The 19,280-nt window shown below is 41.9% G+C and overlaps 1 protein-coding gene across 1 annotated transcript; it reads left to right on the top strand.

Annotated features, from left to right (window-relative positions):
- Nucleotides 1-888: 888 nt before the first annotated feature.
- tmem216 (transmembrane protein 216) lies at nucleotides 889-9,072 on the top strand. Its single transcript, XM_033039094.1, has 6 exons — nucleotides 889-933; nucleotides 3,167-3,183; nucleotides 3,498-3,591; nucleotides 5,414-5,506; nucleotides 7,060-7,261; nucleotides 8,657-9,072. Exons 1-6 carry the CDS (start codon nucleotides 924-926, stop codon nucleotides 8,673-8,675), a joined length of 435 nt encoding a protein of 144 aa, XP_032894985.1. The 5' UTR covers nucleotides 889-923; the 3' UTR covers nucleotides 8,676-9,072.
- The last annotated feature ends 10,208 nt before the right edge of the window (nucleotides 9,073-19,280 follow it).

The raw sequence follows: 19,280 nt of genomic DNA, 5'->3' as shown, positions 1-19,280 counted from the left end.
GTACACTGTACACTGAGTTGCCACATTGTACCAGATCTGGAGAGAGTGAAATATCACCATTGAACTAATTTTCCAAGACAAACAAAATAATTTGTTCATGTATAATCAGTTTACAGCTGAGATGTTCTCATAGTAGAGAAGTATATCAGGAGCTTTAATTAGTGATATTCAAAATGGAGGTGTTTTGCACCAAAAGAAAGCTTTCCAGAAATGCAAATTAAGCATCCATTTAATTTTGAAAAATAGATTTGTTGACATCATATTTTCAGGTAAAACACTCCAAATCAAAAGATCCCCAAATTATTTAAGGGAATTTCAAGTTGTGTGAGGTCTAGTCCGGTGTTGTTTGTTTTTTTAAATACTTTTCCTTTTGATTAGTAGCTGATAAAATTTGAGTGCGAGGTTTAAAAAGATCACATCATACATCCCCGTCTCTGCTTTAGTCCCCTCTTCTCCTGTCTCCTGCTATCCATATCCCTCCCTCTGTCTTTACACTTCACTCCTTACCTGACACGCATTTCTCCCTTGTCTCTTAACCCACGCATCTGTCAGTCAGACCTCCCCCGTCCTCCTCCCTCCTCATGTATGTCCACCAAACACTTGTGTAGGAAGGAACTGCAGGTGCAGGTTTAAACCGAAGAGAGACACAAAAAGCTGGAGTAACTCAGCGGGACAGGCAGCATCTCTGGAGAGAAGGAATGGTGACGATTCTGGTCGAAACACGAAGGAGGGTCTGAAGAAGGGTCTCGACCCGAAACGTCACCCATTCCTACTGCACAGATGCTACCCGTGTCCCGCTGATTCCGCCAGCACTTCGTGCCGAAGAGCTTTGTGTGCTTGGCTCATCCCACGTGATACCGACCGGGGTTGGTTACCAGGAAGTGACGGATGGTCGCCTGAGCTGTTGTCATGGTGAGGCAAAGATGGCGAGAGGTGAGTGTCGCGGCGGCATCTGGGGCGACGGCGGCGAGTCCATCTCCAGCAAAGATACTAGAGGAGCTCCTCTAGGATCTTTGATCTCCAGCATAACCCGACCCTCTAAAGCGTTATTGACAAGCAAACAGCGACCTTCACAAACACTTGTTACTCAAAACGAGCACAAAAGGAGCGGGATCGTGAAATCTTATTCATAAAATGTCAATGAATTGAGGCATTCACTTCCCAACCAGGAACAGAACGTTAACATATTTGGAAAGGAGTAGGCTTAGTGTGTGTATCTAGAAACTAAAGTACTGTCTGGCCATTTTACCATTTACATCTGTAATTAGAAGATAGACACAAAAAGCTGGAGTAACTCAGCGGGTCAGACAGCATCTCCGAAGAAAATAAATAGGTGACGTTTCGGAAAAGACCCTTCTTCAGACTGAGAGTCAAAGGGAAAGGGAAACGAGAGATATAGACGGTGATGCAGAGAAATATAGAACAAATGAATGAAAGATATCCAAAAAAGTAAAGATGATAACGGAAACTAAGTGAAAACGAGTTACTGACAATTAGACTCAACAAGACGACTTGGGTGGGGTAGGGATGGAGAGGGGAGATACAAGGGTTACTTGAAATTATAGAAATCAATATTAGAGAAATTAGGGTTTCCCCCAACAATAATTAACAACAGCTTGTGTGACCGCTGAGTTACTGCAACACTTTGCAACTTTTTTTGTAAACCAGTGTCTAGTTCACTGTGTTTAGTCTGTATATCAATTCTTAATTTCCCTTCCTCTTCCAATGTAAAGCACTATAATCTTTCTTGAAAATTAATTTTGGAAAATGCTGGTTAATACTAACGAGAGAATAACAGGCAATACTAACGAGAGAATAACAGTTTTTGCTTCAGGTTAAATGATTTTTTTTCAGTTCTGACAAAAGATTCCAGCTTCAAGACTTCTCCTGCTTCCACCCTGTCTGGGCTCCCTCTATTTCTCAGCATCTTAATGCTTGTTTTACCTCTAATGTTTTCTGTTGCTAGTAAAACTTAATACTGGGAAAAAATAAACCTGTTTCTTTTCCCAAGTTTGTATTTGACCTGATCAGTATTTAAAAAAATGCCTTTTAATGTTGTAAAACATCCTAAGATGCTTATTAAGGAGAATAAATAACATTTGGCACTGACTATCAATAACAACGATCAAAGTCTGCTGAGAAGGGTTATCAAAGGAAGAAATAAAAGCAGGGGAGAGAAGATTAAGGAGGAAAGATTGGTGGATTGACACCTGAAGATTTTGGCACCAATGGCAAAGTGATCAATGTTGAAAGCCAGAATTAGAGTGAAATTGTCTTGAAGAGTGGAAGGACAAGAGATTATAAAGACGAGGGACCTGAAATGAAAGATGAAGTGTTGCTTATGAGAAGCAGTGTGAATCAGCAAGCACAGAGCTGATGAATAAAAGGCATGGGTCTTGACCTGAAACATCACCTATTCCTTTTCTCCAAAGATGCTGCCTGACCCGCTGAGTTACTCTAGCATTTTGTGCTGGAGTAACTCAGCGGGTCAGACGGCATGGTGTAACAGAAATTTGAATGATCCAGGGTTTGTAGAAGGTAGAATGACCCAGGTGCTTGAAGGAAGTAAAGTGTACATGGAAGGTGTTGTACAGGAGAATAAGTTGTTAACAGGGGAGGGCCAAGATTGAAAATAATCATTTGAGTCAAAGGTTGCTGCTTGCCTGATCGGAATTTATTCGTGACTTAGAAAAGAAGCAAGGCAGAAATATGGTTTGGAAGTATTCCAAAATTATTTTATGAAAGAATTACCTAGATTTAGCAATAAATAATTCCAGCAATTGTGATAGTTAGAATAAACTTGAAATTAGCATGTGTTCCAAGAAAGGTCAAATTTAGCCTTTCCTGGACAAGATGACTAGTCTTTAGATAGACACAAAAAGCTGGAGTAACTCAGCGGGTCAGACGGCATCTCTGGAGGAAAGGAATAAGTAACGTTTCGGGTCAAGACACTTCTTCAGATGCGAAACATCATCTATTCCTTTCTTCCAGAGATGCTCCCTGACCCAGTGAGTTACTCCAGCTTTTTGTGTCTTATCTTCGGTTTAAACCAGCATCTGCAGTTCCTTCCTACACATGACTAGTCTTTAGTTCACACGTGCTTTATTTTTACTCAATGGTTTGTGAGGAACATGCACCAGTGTCTAATAATTGTTGTATTTTACAGGAAAACCACCTCCAGTTGTATCCTTTTATGAATTAATGATTATTCCTGATGCACATGGGCAAAGAATTGAAAACGAGGAACATTCGAGACCAGCTGCAAAGACTTCCCTTTGCTGATTATGTCGTTTTTGCATGGAATTAGGATTATGCTATTCGAATCACAGTTGTCATGTCCATAACATAAACCTGATAATGCTGAATTGCCACCCTCATTAATAAAAGGCTTATGATTTCTCAATAGTTAGTTACACTACTGAAACTTCAGTTAGCTAAAATATAATCATCAATTAATAAAATGTTATTTGTGATCCTTCCTTAATTTTTTGCAAAAGCTCTCTCTGGCCCCACTGGAAATTCTCCTACTCCTCAACAGCTGGTACTTTGCAGCATACTTTGTGGCAGAGATCCTTTTTTTCATATATAAAAGTAAGTTCTAAATCCTATGTTGTGAGTTTTAATCGTTACTTTTAATTGTAGTATGTGATATCTATGCTTCTAAAATTGTATTTCTTATTTATATTGACTAGTGGAAAATGTAGATTGTGAGGGCAAAAAATTAATTTTTTTGTCACTTTATTTTGCAAATTTTCAACATAGCTTGGTTCTTTTTTTAAGTAATATTATTTCCAGTAGAATGAAAAAACTGGAAGTAAAAGTTAAACATTTTAACAACTGAAAACACATTAAATGCCTGTTTCACTATAATTTGGAGTAATTTGTGCTGTTACAATTTAGGTGGTACCTTTTAAAAGCCTTTAAAATGCTCATTATCCCGTGATGGATTGGTTAACTGTTTTAAAGCCACGATAAACATGCAAATTATTATATGAGCTAGGATCATGAATGTCAGCAAGTTATTTTTGTTAGAAATTGTTCAAGCTTAACTCAAATATGTTATATACAAGTACTGCATTTCCTGGCAGGGTAATCAGATATTCATTATGTTGGGTATCTGCCTTGTATAAACATAGAGTTACAGAAATACCTTTCACTGCTGCTTACCTGTTAATAATGATGCATGCATGGACCAGTAGATGAGAGGCCTGTGAGCTATCTGTGGAAATGTCATTTCATTGGTCTTACACATTTAATTTTAGAAGGAAGTGATCATCTACATGTCGACAATAAAATTCCAAATTTTGTTTGAATTATTTCAAAAACATGCGATCCTTTGAATATATAAAATGTATGCCCTCAAGGAGAGCTTTAACATTATTAAGCTCCAATTAAAGCAAAATCCTGTTCAGAGTTTCAGCAATAAAGGTGGAGATGGAAACAGCCGTTCTCAGTGGAAGGATATGAGATGGCTGCTCAGCCTAGAATTAGACAAAATGCCAAAGATGGACAAAAATATTCAGTACAAAGTATACAGTGTTTCTGAAGGTAGTGACTTTGGTATTACCAATATTTAATTGAACACTATTATTGCCCCTCCATTTTTGAATGCTGAGGGAGCAATGTCACAAATCAAATCCAATGAACCAGGAAAAGTTTGGTACGGGTGAGGTAGAGTTGGATGTTGTTGGCATGGGTACCAGATACATTTAGCCAGCATATATTCCACAACTGAACATCTGCTCTACACTGGGGTGCAAAATGGCAAAGATTCACAACCCTAATATTGAAGAACTCCCTTCCTCTCAATCTTAAATGGCCAACCACATCTCCTACTAGACGTTGAGCCAAAGACAACAGTCTTATCAACATCCACCTTGTCAATCCTTTCTTGCATCTTGTATATTTCGTGAGATTATCCATTTTCTATTAAACTAATGTCTTTGGGAAGGCCAATATGTATTACCCGTCTATAATTCTCCTTGAAGGTGGCGGTGAGTCACCGAACAGCTGGAGTTCTTTTTGGTGAAGGTACTTCCATAGTCCTCAGGAGCAGGAGTTCCAGGATTTCAACCCAGTAATGATAAAGGAACAATACTGTATATCAGAATCAAGATGATATGTGCCTTGGAGAGGAATTTTCACTTGTTGATATATCCATGGCCAGTTGCCTTTTGACATTCTTGGTGTTTGGAGTCGCACATTTGGAAGGAGCTGTTGGAATTATTGGGTCCACTGTTTGTCTTGGCCAATGTTCTGAGTGTACTAATAACAAGCAACTCTTGCTGCTTCAATCATTCCATGTTTTGCTAATATTCTGTGGCAGGTCTGGCCGTGACTTAGACTTGAGATGTGCAGTTTCCACGCATAACTTCTTGTCCAACCTGTAATGCTCCTTTGTTATATGTTATAGGTCTGGTGTTGCCCTATGCCTCTGCAAACCTGGCTTTGGATCTAGTCATGCTGTTTTTGTACCTTGGGGTTGAAATAATAAGGATATTCTTTGGTAAGTTACCCTAAAACTACTTCTGAAAGTTTGTATAGAGTTGAATCCCAGGGACATTATGTCTCAGACTTTTCTGCCTCATAACTTATGAAAGTAGATAATTTAGAATTCTGGCCAGTGCCATGAAGACAATAACGGGGGATTTTTTTATTTATTGACTATTTATTTCATTGAAGGTTGAATGCAGTGTTTTGCCTTCCTTGGATCTTACTACTTGTCAAACAAAGTTAAAAATAATGTAGAAACAAAGAACTTCAGATGCTGGTTTATACCAAAGATAGATACAAAGTCCTGGAGTAACTCAACGGGTTAGGCAGCATCTCTGGAGATAAAGGATAGGTCATGTTTTGGGTCGAGACCCTTCTTCAGACTGAATGTAGGGGATGGAGGGGGAAGGGGAAAGGAAGAGCTGGAGGTGAGAAAAGACCAAATCGGAGGCGGCAACAAATGACCTCAGGTAGAGTGCTGCCCTGGTGGGTAATGTTGGCTAGAGAAGGTGTGATCTCAAAAAGGAAATAAATGTAGCGAACTTTGGAACTGTTTAATCTAGGGTGAAGGAAGAGGGCAAGAGGGGAAGGGAGTGTTGGTAGCATTTACTTAAAATTAGAGAATTCAACGTCTATCTAAAGTGAAAAATATTTTTTGTTTTAAAAGTGAAATTAAAGTACTCCAGGTCGAGCAGTATCTGTGGGGAGTGAGGCAGAGTTAATGTTTCAGAATAATAATCTACAATCTGAAATTAAAAAGTTAGAAATGTTATACATTTTAAGATGCAGAAAATGGCAAGAGTAGAAAATAAAACAAAAGTATGTGATTGAATAGAAGGCAGACAATAATTACAAAATATATGATAATGCAAAACAGGATGATAAAGGGATAAGTGAAGAGACAAACAATAGGTCAAGGAGGTGTAAGTGAGAAAACTAGAAATTATTAAAATTAACATAATGCCGTAACTATGTACACCTTCTCCTTTAATTCCGAACAGAGAACTTACCCCCTTAACCCTCTTAAAATCTTCCTTGCACTCTTTTCAGCTTAGTGGCCACTTTCCTATCAGCAGGATGACCAAAACTGAACACAATGCTCAAAGTGCATGTCACCAGCATATTGAACGAGTGCTGAGAAAAATGAAAAGTGTTGAGCAATTGAAATGAAGTGATGGGGCCAAAAATACATTAACAAATTACCCTTGTGGAATAAAACGGCGAAGTAGTAGTGCAGGAGCGAGTAAATAGCCTGTTGCCAAGGAAACCATTCAATAAGGCTGAGAGCTGATGGAGAAAATTCTGGAGGTTGGCCTCTTGAAACCTGGGTCATTGGGGATTGCAGCTGTATGGGAATCAAGTTGAGACGGACAAATGGTTGACAATTGGGTAAGGAGAGGTGAGATTTGGCTGTGATGCCTAGAAAACAATAATTTTCCAGGTGCACAATGGTAAAATGGCTCTGGGTGAAGTAACAGAGACTGAAACTGCAATTAGTCATCTCTGCTGTGAAGAGTTGAATGTAAGATAAATATCTATCTAATTACTTTTTAAATTTTGCATTAGGTTCCAAGGGGAATCTGTCTCAACGCAAGGTGCCTCTCACTATTAGCCTGGTGCTTCTTGGGCCATCTACAATAATGGCAATTTACTATCTGATAATACAGACCTATGTTCTAAGGCTGGAACTGACCATCAATGCAATATTGTTGGTTTTTTATGTCTTTGAATTGGTTCTGTACATCGTGGGCTTGATGAGTTTCTCAAGGTAAGAAGAACAATCTCTCTGCACATTTCCAGATGATTTTCATTATTAAATGTTCATGCCTGTTCTTGCAAGTACAGTGACTATGGGTTTGTATTCAAGTTTGGAAGCGACTTTCAAATCTGGGCAAATTCTTCAGAATTTTGTGAACTCCCTTTCCTGCTTGTTACGTTGCCAAGACTGAGGGTAAAAACACTGAGCCCAATTCTCTTAGTTTAGAGATACAGCATGGACATAGGCCCATTGGCCCACGTCAACCATCAATCACCTTTTCACATGTTCTATGTTATCCCACTTTCACATCCACTCCCTAAACATTAGGGGCAGTGTACAGAGGTCAATTAACCTACAAATTCGCACTTCTTTGGGATGTAGAAGGAAACTGGAGCATGAAGAATACATTGTAAACAGGAACAAGCTGGTTTACTTTGCATTCATCCTCCAAATCAGAAGCTCAGTTGTTGCTCCAGTTAACATAACCTAACCTGCCACTAAGCAGAATAGAATTCAGAATCTTCCGTTTGGTTCAAAATCATTATTATACACTGAGTTGTGAAGAAAGCTATGCTTTTCTTTAAAGAGGTTAATTCTATTAAGATGGAGGTACAGTTCTGAAATAAAATGGGAGAAGGCCGTTTATGTCAAATACAGATCAAAATTATCATTTGGTCACTGGCACTTCCCTTTCGGACAAACAAATGTTATTGATTTTGTTCCCAAGCAGAGGATATTGATTTAAATTTTGATTTAATTAAATGAAAATGTAAGGGAAGGGAAGACAAGAGGGATAACCAAAGACATTTTCAGTTTGAAGGAATTGTATGTAGACCACTATGCCTATTATATCCATATAATTTAGTGTGAAGTCATTCCTCAGCAACACTAATCCATCAGATCATGTATCATAGAAATGGTTAGAGAGTGTGATTTGCTGCAAATATTGTGCATCGGAATAGATAAAGCTCATCAGACCCATTAAGATATTACTAACAGTGAAAAGCAAAAAAAAAACACAAATTCACACATAATTGGGAAATTGTAGTCTGGTTGATTAATTGACAGTCATGCAAATTCCAGGATACTATAGCTGCCCATTATGATACACAATCCAAGCAAACCAAGCACTTGCCTGTATATCTTGTACATAAGAGGATTTAGACCAGCATAGATAGCCTTGATCATATTCAAGTCTGGGCAGGCTCGGTGGGGTTAATCCTGTTCCTATTTCGTCGTGTTCTTGTGTGCCTATGAACATTTTCTTCTTTCCCAGGAAATCGAGCTAATTGTTTGGCAATGTATATAATAATTTATTTACCTTAAGTTCAATCATTTAATTCCTTTTAATGAACAGTTGTTGTACTTGAGGTATATTCCTAATATTTCACTTTGTTTTCTTAGTATAATCGCAGCTGACTGAGTATTTGAAGAAAGCGAACATCCCTTGAGGTGATCAACACTCTGTGCCAGCCAGTGCATATTTGTAATGCATTTATAGTATTTTTGTAAGCAGCTATCTTAAAAATAATGTTTCCAATATGTTATACAGTTATATTTTTATTAATGTATTGTATTTTTGCTAATAATTCTGTAAATAATTTTGGATCTTTTTTGGTTCTCGTCTCTCTTTCCCCTGTAGTTATCAAAGGTATCTTGAGCTAGTTTTATTGGCTTCAGGAAACATCCTCCTCTCTCTGCTGTTTCCTCCTAATTTGGTGGGAAAGATGCTGGATTATCAAAGATAATAGCGGTGCATTTGGATAGCAGTAACAGGATTGGTGCAAGTCAGCATGGATTTACATAGGGGAAATCATGCTTGACAAATCTTATGGAATTTTTTGAAAATAAAACAAGGAAAATGGACAAGGGAGAGTCAGTGGATGTAGTGTACCTGGACTTTCAGAAAGCATTTGATAAGATCCCACACAGGAGATTAGTGGGCAAAATTAGAGCACATGGTATTGGGGGTAGGGTATTAACAGGTCATTTTCAGAATGGCAGGCAGTGAATAGTGGGGTGCCGCAAGGCTCGGTGCTGGGATTGCAGCCATTTACAATATACATTAGCAATTTAGATGAAGGAATTAAAAGTAACATTAGCATATTTGCAGATGACACAAAGATGGTGGCAGTGTGAACTGTGAAGAGGATACTATGAGAATGCAGGGTACCTTGGACAGGTTGGGTGAGTGGGCAGATGCAGTATAATGCAGATAAATGTGAGGTTATCCACTTTGGATGGGAAGGCAGATTATTATCTGAATGGTGTCAGGTTAGGAAAAGGGGAAATACAACGAGAGCTGGGTGCCCTAGTACATCAGTCACTGAAAGTAAGCATACAGGTACAGCAGACAGTGAAGAAAGCTAACAGCATGTTGGCCTTCATAACGAGAGGAGTTGAATATAGGAGCAAAGAGGTCCTTCTGCAGTTGTACAGAGCCCTGGTGAGACCACACCTGGAGTATTGTGTGCAGTTTTAGTTTCCTAATTTGAGGAAGGACATTCTTGTTATTGACAGAGTGCAGCGTATGTTCACGAGGTTAATTCCGGGATGGCGGGGCTGTCATATGATGAAAGAATAGAGCGACTGGGCTTGTATTCACTGGAATTTAGAAGGATGAGAGGATATCTGATAGAAACACTAGACCAAGTGCAGACCTGTTGGGTCTGCTCCCCAATGCAATATTCCAGCATTCACCCATTCCGCAAATGCAACCCATTCCCCTAACGCAACGTGGGGGTGTGGGGGAGCAGGGGTGTGGGGGGGGGGGGGGGGGGGGGGGGAGGAGGGTCAGTGCCGGATTCAGATGAAGAGAGGCCCTAGGTTGTTCCACTTATGAGGCCCCTCCCAATCCCCAACCTCCACGACTATAGTAAGATGGAAGAGTCCACCAGATTGACACCGATTTGCAGCCGAGCGTGGTCAATGAGATAAGGGGCTGGAAGGCTGAGCTTTTTATTTATTTATCTATTGCCAGTGCTAGTGTCGAGTTATCGGCTTAAAACACTATTATTCTGAAATGGAGTGCAAGGAAAATTACTGAAGGGTTGTTTAGAGATTACAGTGTGTTGTGACAGCATATGTAGGAAAGGCCTAAGACAGTGTCAAAAATATTATACACCTTGCAGGGCTCTCACTTAACTTTTTTTGTCAGCCGGGCAACCTTGGCAGCTTTTTAGGTTGCCAAATGACAGTTTAGGTGGTCATTTAAGACTGCTTGCATGACGCGTGCGATAATGTGCTCGGACGAAGTGCGTAGTTACCAGTCGGAATTATGCTCAATGAAGCATTCGCATATTATTTCTGCTTCAAATAAAGTCACAAATTAAACATATTCACCAATCAAGACATGATATATACCACAATGACATGCAGCAAAATTATAATACAGTATCTCAACTCTTTTTACACGTTGCAATGAATGCAATTTCTATTATTTCTTTCCACTTCCAAACAAAAATGTGGTTGGATTATTCAACGCATGTTATAGGTGGCGCGACCGATGTTGCAGTGGCCTCTGCAATCCATCTGTTTTAATTTTTTGTCCTGTTGAGTGTATAGTTTGTAGTGGTTTTTTATTGTTTTTAACTGTGTGTTGGGGGCAGGGGGAACTTTTAAATCTCTTCCCTGCACCGGAGACCCGATCTTTTCCCTGTCGGGTCTCCATTGTCGTTGGGGCCTAGCACCGTGGAGCGGCCTCCAACCGGAACGATCTGGGGGCTCCAGTCGCGGAGCCTCCGGACACACCGTCGTGGGGCTGGCCGGCTTCGGAGCGTGGAGAGCTGTGGTGGCGCGCTGCTGCGGCCCAACTCCGGAGCTTCGGAGGCTCCAGCCGCAGGTCCGGTGGACGGTCACATCGGGAGCTCGCGGGTCCCTGGTGGGAGACCGCTTTTCGGAGCTCCCGCAACGGCAACTTCTCCCGCCGGAGTTGCGGGGTTGACGGCGACCCGGAGCGGGGCCTTACATCGCCCGGCGCAGCTTAAACGGCCGCGGGACTTGCCAGCACCCGCTGGGGGCTCCAACATCAACATCAGTGCCTTACATCGCGTGGCGCGGCCTTAATGGCCGCGGGACTTGCCATCGCCCGCCGGGGGCTTTGATATCGGGAGAAGAATGGAGAGCAGGGTAGAGACAAGATTTGCCTTCCATCACAGTGAGGAGGAGATTCATGAGGATGTATTGTATTGTATGATCAACCTCGGTGAGACCAAGCGCAGGCTTGGCGATCGCATCGCCCAACACCTCCGCTCGGTTCAGCACTTCAACTCCCCGTCGCATTCTGAATCCGACCTTTCTGTCCTGGGCCTCTTCCATGGCCAGAGTGAGGCCCACCGTAAATTGGAGGAGCAACACCTCATATTTCGCTTGGGCAGTTTACACCCCAGCGGTATGAACATTGATTTCTCCAATTTCAGGTAGTCCCTGCTTTCTCCTTCCCTTCCCAGCTCTCCCTTGGCCCACTGTCTCCGCCTCTTCCTTTCTTCTTCCCGTCCCCCCCACCTCACATCAGTCTGAAGAACGGTCTCGACCCGAAACGTCGCCTATTTCCTTCGCTCCATAGATGCTGCCTCACCCGCTGAGTTTCTCCAGCATTTTTGTCAACCCATTCACACAAGTTCCGTTATCCCACTTTCCTCACCCACTCCCTACACATTAGTGGCAATTTTACAGAGACAAGTTAACCTACAAAGCCAATGCGTCTTTGGGGTGTGGGAGGAAAACCACACGCTTGCAGGGAGAATGTGCAAATTCGGGCGGTGAGGAGGGAGCACCGTGCTGAGGGAGGGAAGCAGTGGCCGCGGGCGACCCACCCGAGTGAGGCCGCAGGCGGGCATGGACCCGAGCGAGGCGGTGGGCTGGTGCCGACCTGAGCGGGGCCACGGGCCGACCCGAGCAAGGCCGCATCTTCAGTGCAACTGGGCCAGGCAAAGGGAGGTTTCCAGAACATTCCAGCGAGGCAGGTAGGGGGAACCAGGAGGAGATGCGGCAGGAGCCACAGCCCTTGTCCCTGACGAGCATGACTGAGGCTCTTACTCAATGTAAGGACGGGATCAGGGGCTGTGGGAGGGATGAGCAACCTGGCTGCAGCACCGTGGATCAGGAGGCCATTCAAGAGGGGGGAGTTAGAAGAAATGCCGTAGTGATAGGGGATAGTATTATTCGGGGGGTAGATAAGGTTCTCTGCGGCCAGCAGAACATGTCCCGAAGGCTGTGTTGCCTACCCGGTGCTAGGGTTAAGGATATCTCTGCGATGCTGGAGAGAAATTTGCAGTGGGAGGGGGAGGATCCAGTGGTCGTGGTCCATGTGGGGCCCAATGACATAGGAAGGACGAGGAAGGAGGATCTGCTGAAGGAGTTTGAGCAGTTAGGGAATAAATTAAAAAGCAGAACCTCGAGGGTACTGATCTCCGGATTGCTACCTGAGCCACGGGCCAAATCGGCGAGGGTACGTAAAATTAAAAAGCTGAATGCGTGGCTCAAAGACTGGTGTGGGAATAATGGATTTGGTTTCTTGGGCCACTGGCACCAGTACTGGGACAGGGGGGATCTGTTCTGTAAGGACGGACTTCACCTGAACGGTGCTGGGACTGGGGTCCTGGCAAATCATATAACTAGGGCAGTAGAGAGGTCTTTAAACTAAGTAGCGGGGAGGAGGTATCAAGGGGGGTAATAACGGCAGGGGTAGAGGATATAGAGCAGGGTATCAGTGGGGAAGCGGAAAGTCAAAATGTGACAGGAGACAGAATGTGTGAAGATAAAGCTCTAGATGTAAAAGGGGCAAAAACGGAAAGGAAGGGTAGTAAAAATCATCTGAAAGTGCTTTATCTAAATGCACGGAGTATTCGTAATAAGATAAATGAATTAACGGTGCAATTAAGTATATATAGTTATGATATCGTGGCCATTACGGAGACATGGCTGCAAGGGGATCAGGACTGGGAGTTAAATATAGAGGGGTACTCGACAATTAGGAAAGATAGACAGGAAAGAAAGGGAGGAGGGGTGGCCCTTTTAATAAGGGAGGGAATAACGGCAATAGAGAGGAAGGATATTGCGTTGAAGGATCAGGATAGTGAAACAGCTTGGGTACAGATAGAGAATAATAAGGGGAAAAAAACACTAGTGGGTGTAATTTATAGACCTCCAAATAGCTGTGACGCTGTTAGTCAGAACATAAATCTGCAAATAGTTGACGCATGTAAAAAGGGAACTGCTGTAATCATGGGGGACTTCAATTTTCATATTAATTGGGCAAACCAAACTGGGCAGGGTAGACTAGAGGAAGAATTTATAGAATGTATTAGAGACGGGTTCCTAGAACAGTATGTCACAGAACCGACAAGGGGGGAGGCAATCTTGGATCTGGTCCTGTGTAATGAAGCAGGATTAATTAAAAATGTCATAGTTAGGGACTCGTTGGGAACAAGTGACCACAATATGGTCGAATTCCATATTCAAATAGAAGGGGAGCAGGTTGAAACTCAGGCTAGGGTGCTTAGTCTAAATAAGGGGGATTATGAAGGTATGAGGACTGAGCTGATCAAAGTTGACTGGGATAGCAGACTCAAGAATAAGACGGTACATGAGCAGTGGTGTACGTTTAAGGGTCTACTGTATAACCTTCAAGAAAAATTTATTCCTATGAAGAAAAAAAGGGGTAAGGGTAAGAACAGTCAGCCATGGCTCAGTAAAACTATAAAGGATAGTATTCGGCTGAAGGCAAGGGCATATAAGGTAGCCAGAGATAGTGGGAGGGTAGAGGATTGGGAAGCATTTAAAGGTCAGCAAAAAATAACTAAGAGATTAATTAAGACGGGGAAAATAGACTATGAAAGGAATTTAGCAAACAACATAAAAACTAATAGTAAGAGTTTTTATAGCTATATAAAAAGAAAAAGGGTGGCTAAGGTGAACGTTGGTCCATTGGAGGGTGAGGCTGGAGAGTTGTTGGTGGGGAACATGGAAATGGCAAAGGCATTAAACGAGTATTTTGTATCAGTCTTCACCATAGAAGACACAAAAAATATTCCAACGTTGGATAAACAGGGGGCGGTAGGAATGGAGGAGCTAAATACTATTAAGATCACCAAGGAGGTGGTATTAGGGAAATTAAGGAGACTGAAGGAGGATAAATCCCCTGGGCCTGATGGATTACATCCAAGGGTCTTGAGGGAGATAGCGGTGGGGATTGTGGATGCATTGGTGATAATTTTCCAAAACTCCCTGGAGGCAGGAACGGTCCCAGTGGATTGGAAAATGGCCAATGTAACACCTATATTTAAAAAAGGAAGTAAACAGAAAGCGGGTAACTATAGACCGGTTAGTCTAACATCGGTGGTGGGTAAAATGTTAGAGACAATTATTAAAGAAACACTAACGGGGCACTTGGATAAACATGACTTCATCGGACAGAACCAGCATGGTTTTGTGAAGGGGAAGTCCTGTTTAACGAATCTGCTCGAATTCTTTGAGGAAGTAACAACCCGGGTGGATAAAGGGGAACCGGTGGATGTGGTATACTTGGACTTCCAAAAGGCTTTTGACAAGGTGCCCCATAAGAGACTATTGCTAAAAATAAAAAATTATGGAATTGGGGGTAATATATTAGCATGGGTAGAGGATTGGCTAACAAATAGGAAGCAGAGAGTGGGGATAAATGGTTCATACTCGGGATGGCAACCGGTAACTAGCGGGGTTCCGCAAGGGTCGGTGCTGGGACCCCAGTTGTTCACAATTTATATAAATGATTTGGAGGAGGGAACCAAGTGTAATATATCAAAATTTGCGGACGATACAAAAATGGGAGGAAAAGTAGGGGATGAGGAGGATAGGAAGAGTCTGCAAAAGGATATAGATAAGCTAGGTGAGTGGGCAACAACTTGGCAGATGAAGTTTAATACTAATAAATGTGAAGTCATTCACTTTGGGAAAAAAAATGATAGGGCAAGTTATTTTCTAAATGAGGAGGAGCTGCGTTGTAATGCAACGCAAAGGGATCTAGGGGTATTAGTACATGAATCACTAAAAGTTAGTATGCAGGTGCAGCAAGCAATCAGGAAGGCCAATGGAGTTTTGGCCTTTATTGCTAGGGGGATTGAGTATAAAAACACGGAGGTCTTGCTGCAGCTGTACACAGTATTAGTGAGACCACATTTGGAATACTGTGTACAATTCTGGGGTCCATACTTAAGAAAGGATGTACTAGCCCTGGAGGCAGTGCAGCGAAGGTTTACAAGATTAATTCCTGCAATGAGGGGATTGACATATGAGGAAAGGTTAAGTAGGCTGGAACTCTACTCTTTGGAGTTTAGAAGAATGAGAGGCGATCTCATTGAAACATATAAGATCGTGAGGGGCCTTGATCGGGTGGATGCACCGAGGATGTTCCCAATGATCGGGGAAACTAGAACTAGGGGACATAGTTGCAGAATAAGGGGGGGCTCTTTTAAAACTGAGATGAGGAAGAACTTCTTCACCCAGAGGGTGGTTAATTTATGGAATTCACTGCCCCAGGGAGCAGTGGAAGCAGAAACTTTAAATATATTTAAGACTAAAATAGATGGTTTTTTAGCTGCCAAGGGGATAAGGGGCTACGGGGAGAGGGCAGGGATATGGACCTAGGTATGGTTAGTATAGTAAGACCTGAGTGATCTCCTGGACAAGTGTCGATCGCCTAGATTGGGGTCGGAGAGGAATTTCCCGGATTTTTTTCCCGAATTGGACCTGGGTTTTTATCCGGTTTTTTGCCTCCCCCAGGAGATCACGAGGTTTTTGGGGTGGAGAGGGGTGATAGCGGTATAAAGGGAAGGGTAGTGTCTTGTGTTCTGTGTCTTGTGTCTACTGTTTGTGGGTAAGTGTGTCTGTTTAGTGTTCAGCCATGAGCGAATGGCGGTGCGGGCTCGACGGACCTGGTGGTCTACTCTCGCACCTACTTTCTATGTTTCTATGTTTCTATGTGGCGGCCTCCTCCCCCCCCCTTGCGAATTTATGAAGTTAAAACAGTTGGGGAGGTGGAGAGGGCGGTGACCCCCTCCCCTTGCGGGGGCATTGTGACGTCATTCGAAGCTGCTTGAAAAATCTGTGTGTGGCCGTTTTGGCTTTTTTAATGATGAATAACTTTTGAAATATAGCATGAAATGTGAAGGGAACCTGTTTATTGCGTCGACTAGGTTAATGTGAGTAATAATCTGTAAAAATGTCAACAGTTGCACGTAGTGTTTTGACGAAGGTAGAATAACACACACACACACACACACACACACACACACACACACACCCACACACAAGATGGGACTTTAATAAGTATATGATAGACATAAAATGATATAAGGGATTGGACACGCTAGATGCGGGAACCATGTTCCCGATGTTGGGGAAGTCCAAAACCAGGGGCCACAGTTTAAGAATAAGGGGTAGGCCATTTAGAACTGAGATGAGGAAAAACTTTTTCACACAGAGAATCGTGAAATTATGGAATTCTCTGCCTCGGAAGGCCGATTCACTGGATGCATTCAAAAGAGAGTTAGATAGAGCTCTTAGGGCTAGCGGAATCAAGGGACATGGGGAGAAGGCAGGAACGGGGTACTGATTGTGGATGATCAGCCATGATCACATTGAATGGCGGTGCTGGCTCGAAGGACTGAATGACCTACTCCTGCACCTCTTATCTATGTACCTTTATGTTATATTTACTCAAATAACTTTAGAAATTCTGCACCAATGTGTTTGTGCTTTGTTTTTGTCTCGTGTATCCATGAAAGTGGTGATTCTTGCAGATAGTGGCCAAAAATATTTACCTCCATGTTGAGCCTAATGGTAATTGTTAATAAACTAAGATGGGAGTGTCAACTACGGAAATCTTCAAAATCTAACGTGATTTAGTCCACAATCAAATCCACACCTGTGCACTCTACTTGTAGTTTCTTATAATGGCATTGTAGGAACTGCAAACCAAAATGATTTTTCACATTGTTCCTCTGAACTGATGCCCATGGACGTAAGTTAAATCAGCACAAGCCTGAGAGCAAATATCTGAAGAAGTGTCCAGACCTGAAACATTAACTATCCATGTTCTTCAAAGATGCTGCTGCTTGACCCGCTGATTTACCCAGCACTTTTGTTTTTTTCTCTTATAAACCAGTATCTGCAGTTCCTTATTTGTACTCCAGCAAATGTTTGTGGTATTTAAAGCTTTGTATCATTTCATGCAATGTATTCAATCTAATGCATATGATTTAAAGCACGTGGATCTTTCTTAACATTGCAATGGTAAATTGCATTTGTGTTTGGGAATATCGTCGTATTTTGCAGTCTGATCTTCCACTGCTAAAGGAAAATTTCTGGAGCAAAATCTGGAATAGGAGGCGTGATCTTATAGAAGTGTACACAATAATGAAAGGAATAGATAGGGTGAATACACTTTTTTTTTCCAAGGGTAGGGGAATCAAGAATTAGAGGGCTTAGGTTTAAGGTGAGAGGAGAAAGAACTTGAGGGGTAACTTTTTCACACACAAGGTGGTGGATATATGGAACGAACTGCCAGAGGAAATGATTGAGGCAGGTACTATAACCACGTTTAAAATACATTTGGATAGGAGAGGTTTAGAGGGATATGGTCTAAAAGCAGGGAAATGGGACTAGCTTCGATGCGGTATCTTGGTTGACATAGACAAGTTGCACGCACCAAAGGCCTGTTTCTGTGCTGTATGACTCTTACATGTGCTGAAGCATCTTTCCTTTCATAAGGTCTGCACCATAGTGATTGTCAGCCTCTGTTTCAGAGGTACAATTAGGCATGGCTACTCTTTTAAATAGGCATGGGCCAAATGATCACATACTTTGATCAAAATTTCCCATGATACTTGGCAACGTTAGTGTGGCTGTAATTTCATAGCGCCCCATCCATCCACGTTAAGCACTCATTGTTTCCAAGGCTGGGACACATTTATTGAAGAGGGTGCCATCTCAAATATGCACTGTAAGAACCAAAAGGCTTCTTCAACTGCATCTCCTAACCAACATTAAAAAAATAGGTGCCACAAGCACATGGGAATACTAGTCTGCAAATCCATAACTTGCAGACTTAGAGGTGTTTGTCATTATTTTCGATATGATGTCTGGGGAGCTCCAGCATCAGTTTCATGGGCACCGACGATTGATTTAAAATAACCATAATCATTTGTGCTCCATGTGGCATCAGCCAGTGGAGAGTTTTCACTGTGATTGCATTGTAATAAAGTATACCCCTTCCTTTCTACTCTCCCTATTACCTTAATCACAATAAACATATCCACGTCTTGAAGGAGTGTAATTCAACAACAATGAGCAGATTATTTTGTACTTTATATATTTATATCAGATTTTTTTGAATAAAGTCCATAAAATATAAAATCTACAATTTTGATTTTAGTTTTTTTAATTTAAAAAAAGACAAGATTATCGAAATTACAGTCCATATTTCCACAACTCTACATTGGAACATGCTATGCCAATATTTTTATTCTCTGGAATATATTCTTGAAAATATGTATTTTTATATATCATAAATGTAAAGCTCATTTGCAGTAGCAAAGGAGAGGCATTACAATACATGAGAACCAGTTTTCAAAACACATAAAACTGTATGCATGTCCTCTCCAATTTACGAACACCCGACTGGTGTACAGCCGTACATATGAACAAACGTTTGGGAGACTGGTGGGATGGATTTGCAAAATCCATACTTCTGCAAAGTAGGAACTCATTTTGGAGCCATATTTCCGACTTGCAAACTGTTCGGGTAACAAATCCTGTTGTAACTTGGAGAGGGATTGTATGAACACATTTCTACCAGCCTAATGATGGGTGTGCATCCTGCGCTATAATTATATCACATATATTCATATCCAAAAGCCTCAAACTCCACTACAGTGAGTATTGTATCTGGCGGCGTATTCCAGGTGCCCACCAATCTGAAAAAAACTTGCCCTGCACATCTCCTTTTAAATGTTGCCCCCTTCACCTTAAAGCTATCTCCTCTTCAAAC

The sequence above is a fragment of the Amblyraja radiata genome, chromosome 20 (assembly GCF_010909765.2).
Source record: "Amblyraja radiata isolate CabotCenter1 chromosome 20, sAmbRad1.1.pri, whole genome shotgun sequence".
NCBI classification, from domain to species: domain Eukaryota; kingdom Metazoa; phylum Chordata; class Chondrichthyes; order Rajiformes; family Rajidae; genus Amblyraja; species Amblyraja radiata.
Note: the sequence above shows the minus strand (reverse complement) of the source record. Positions and strands in the feature narration are given on the sequence as shown.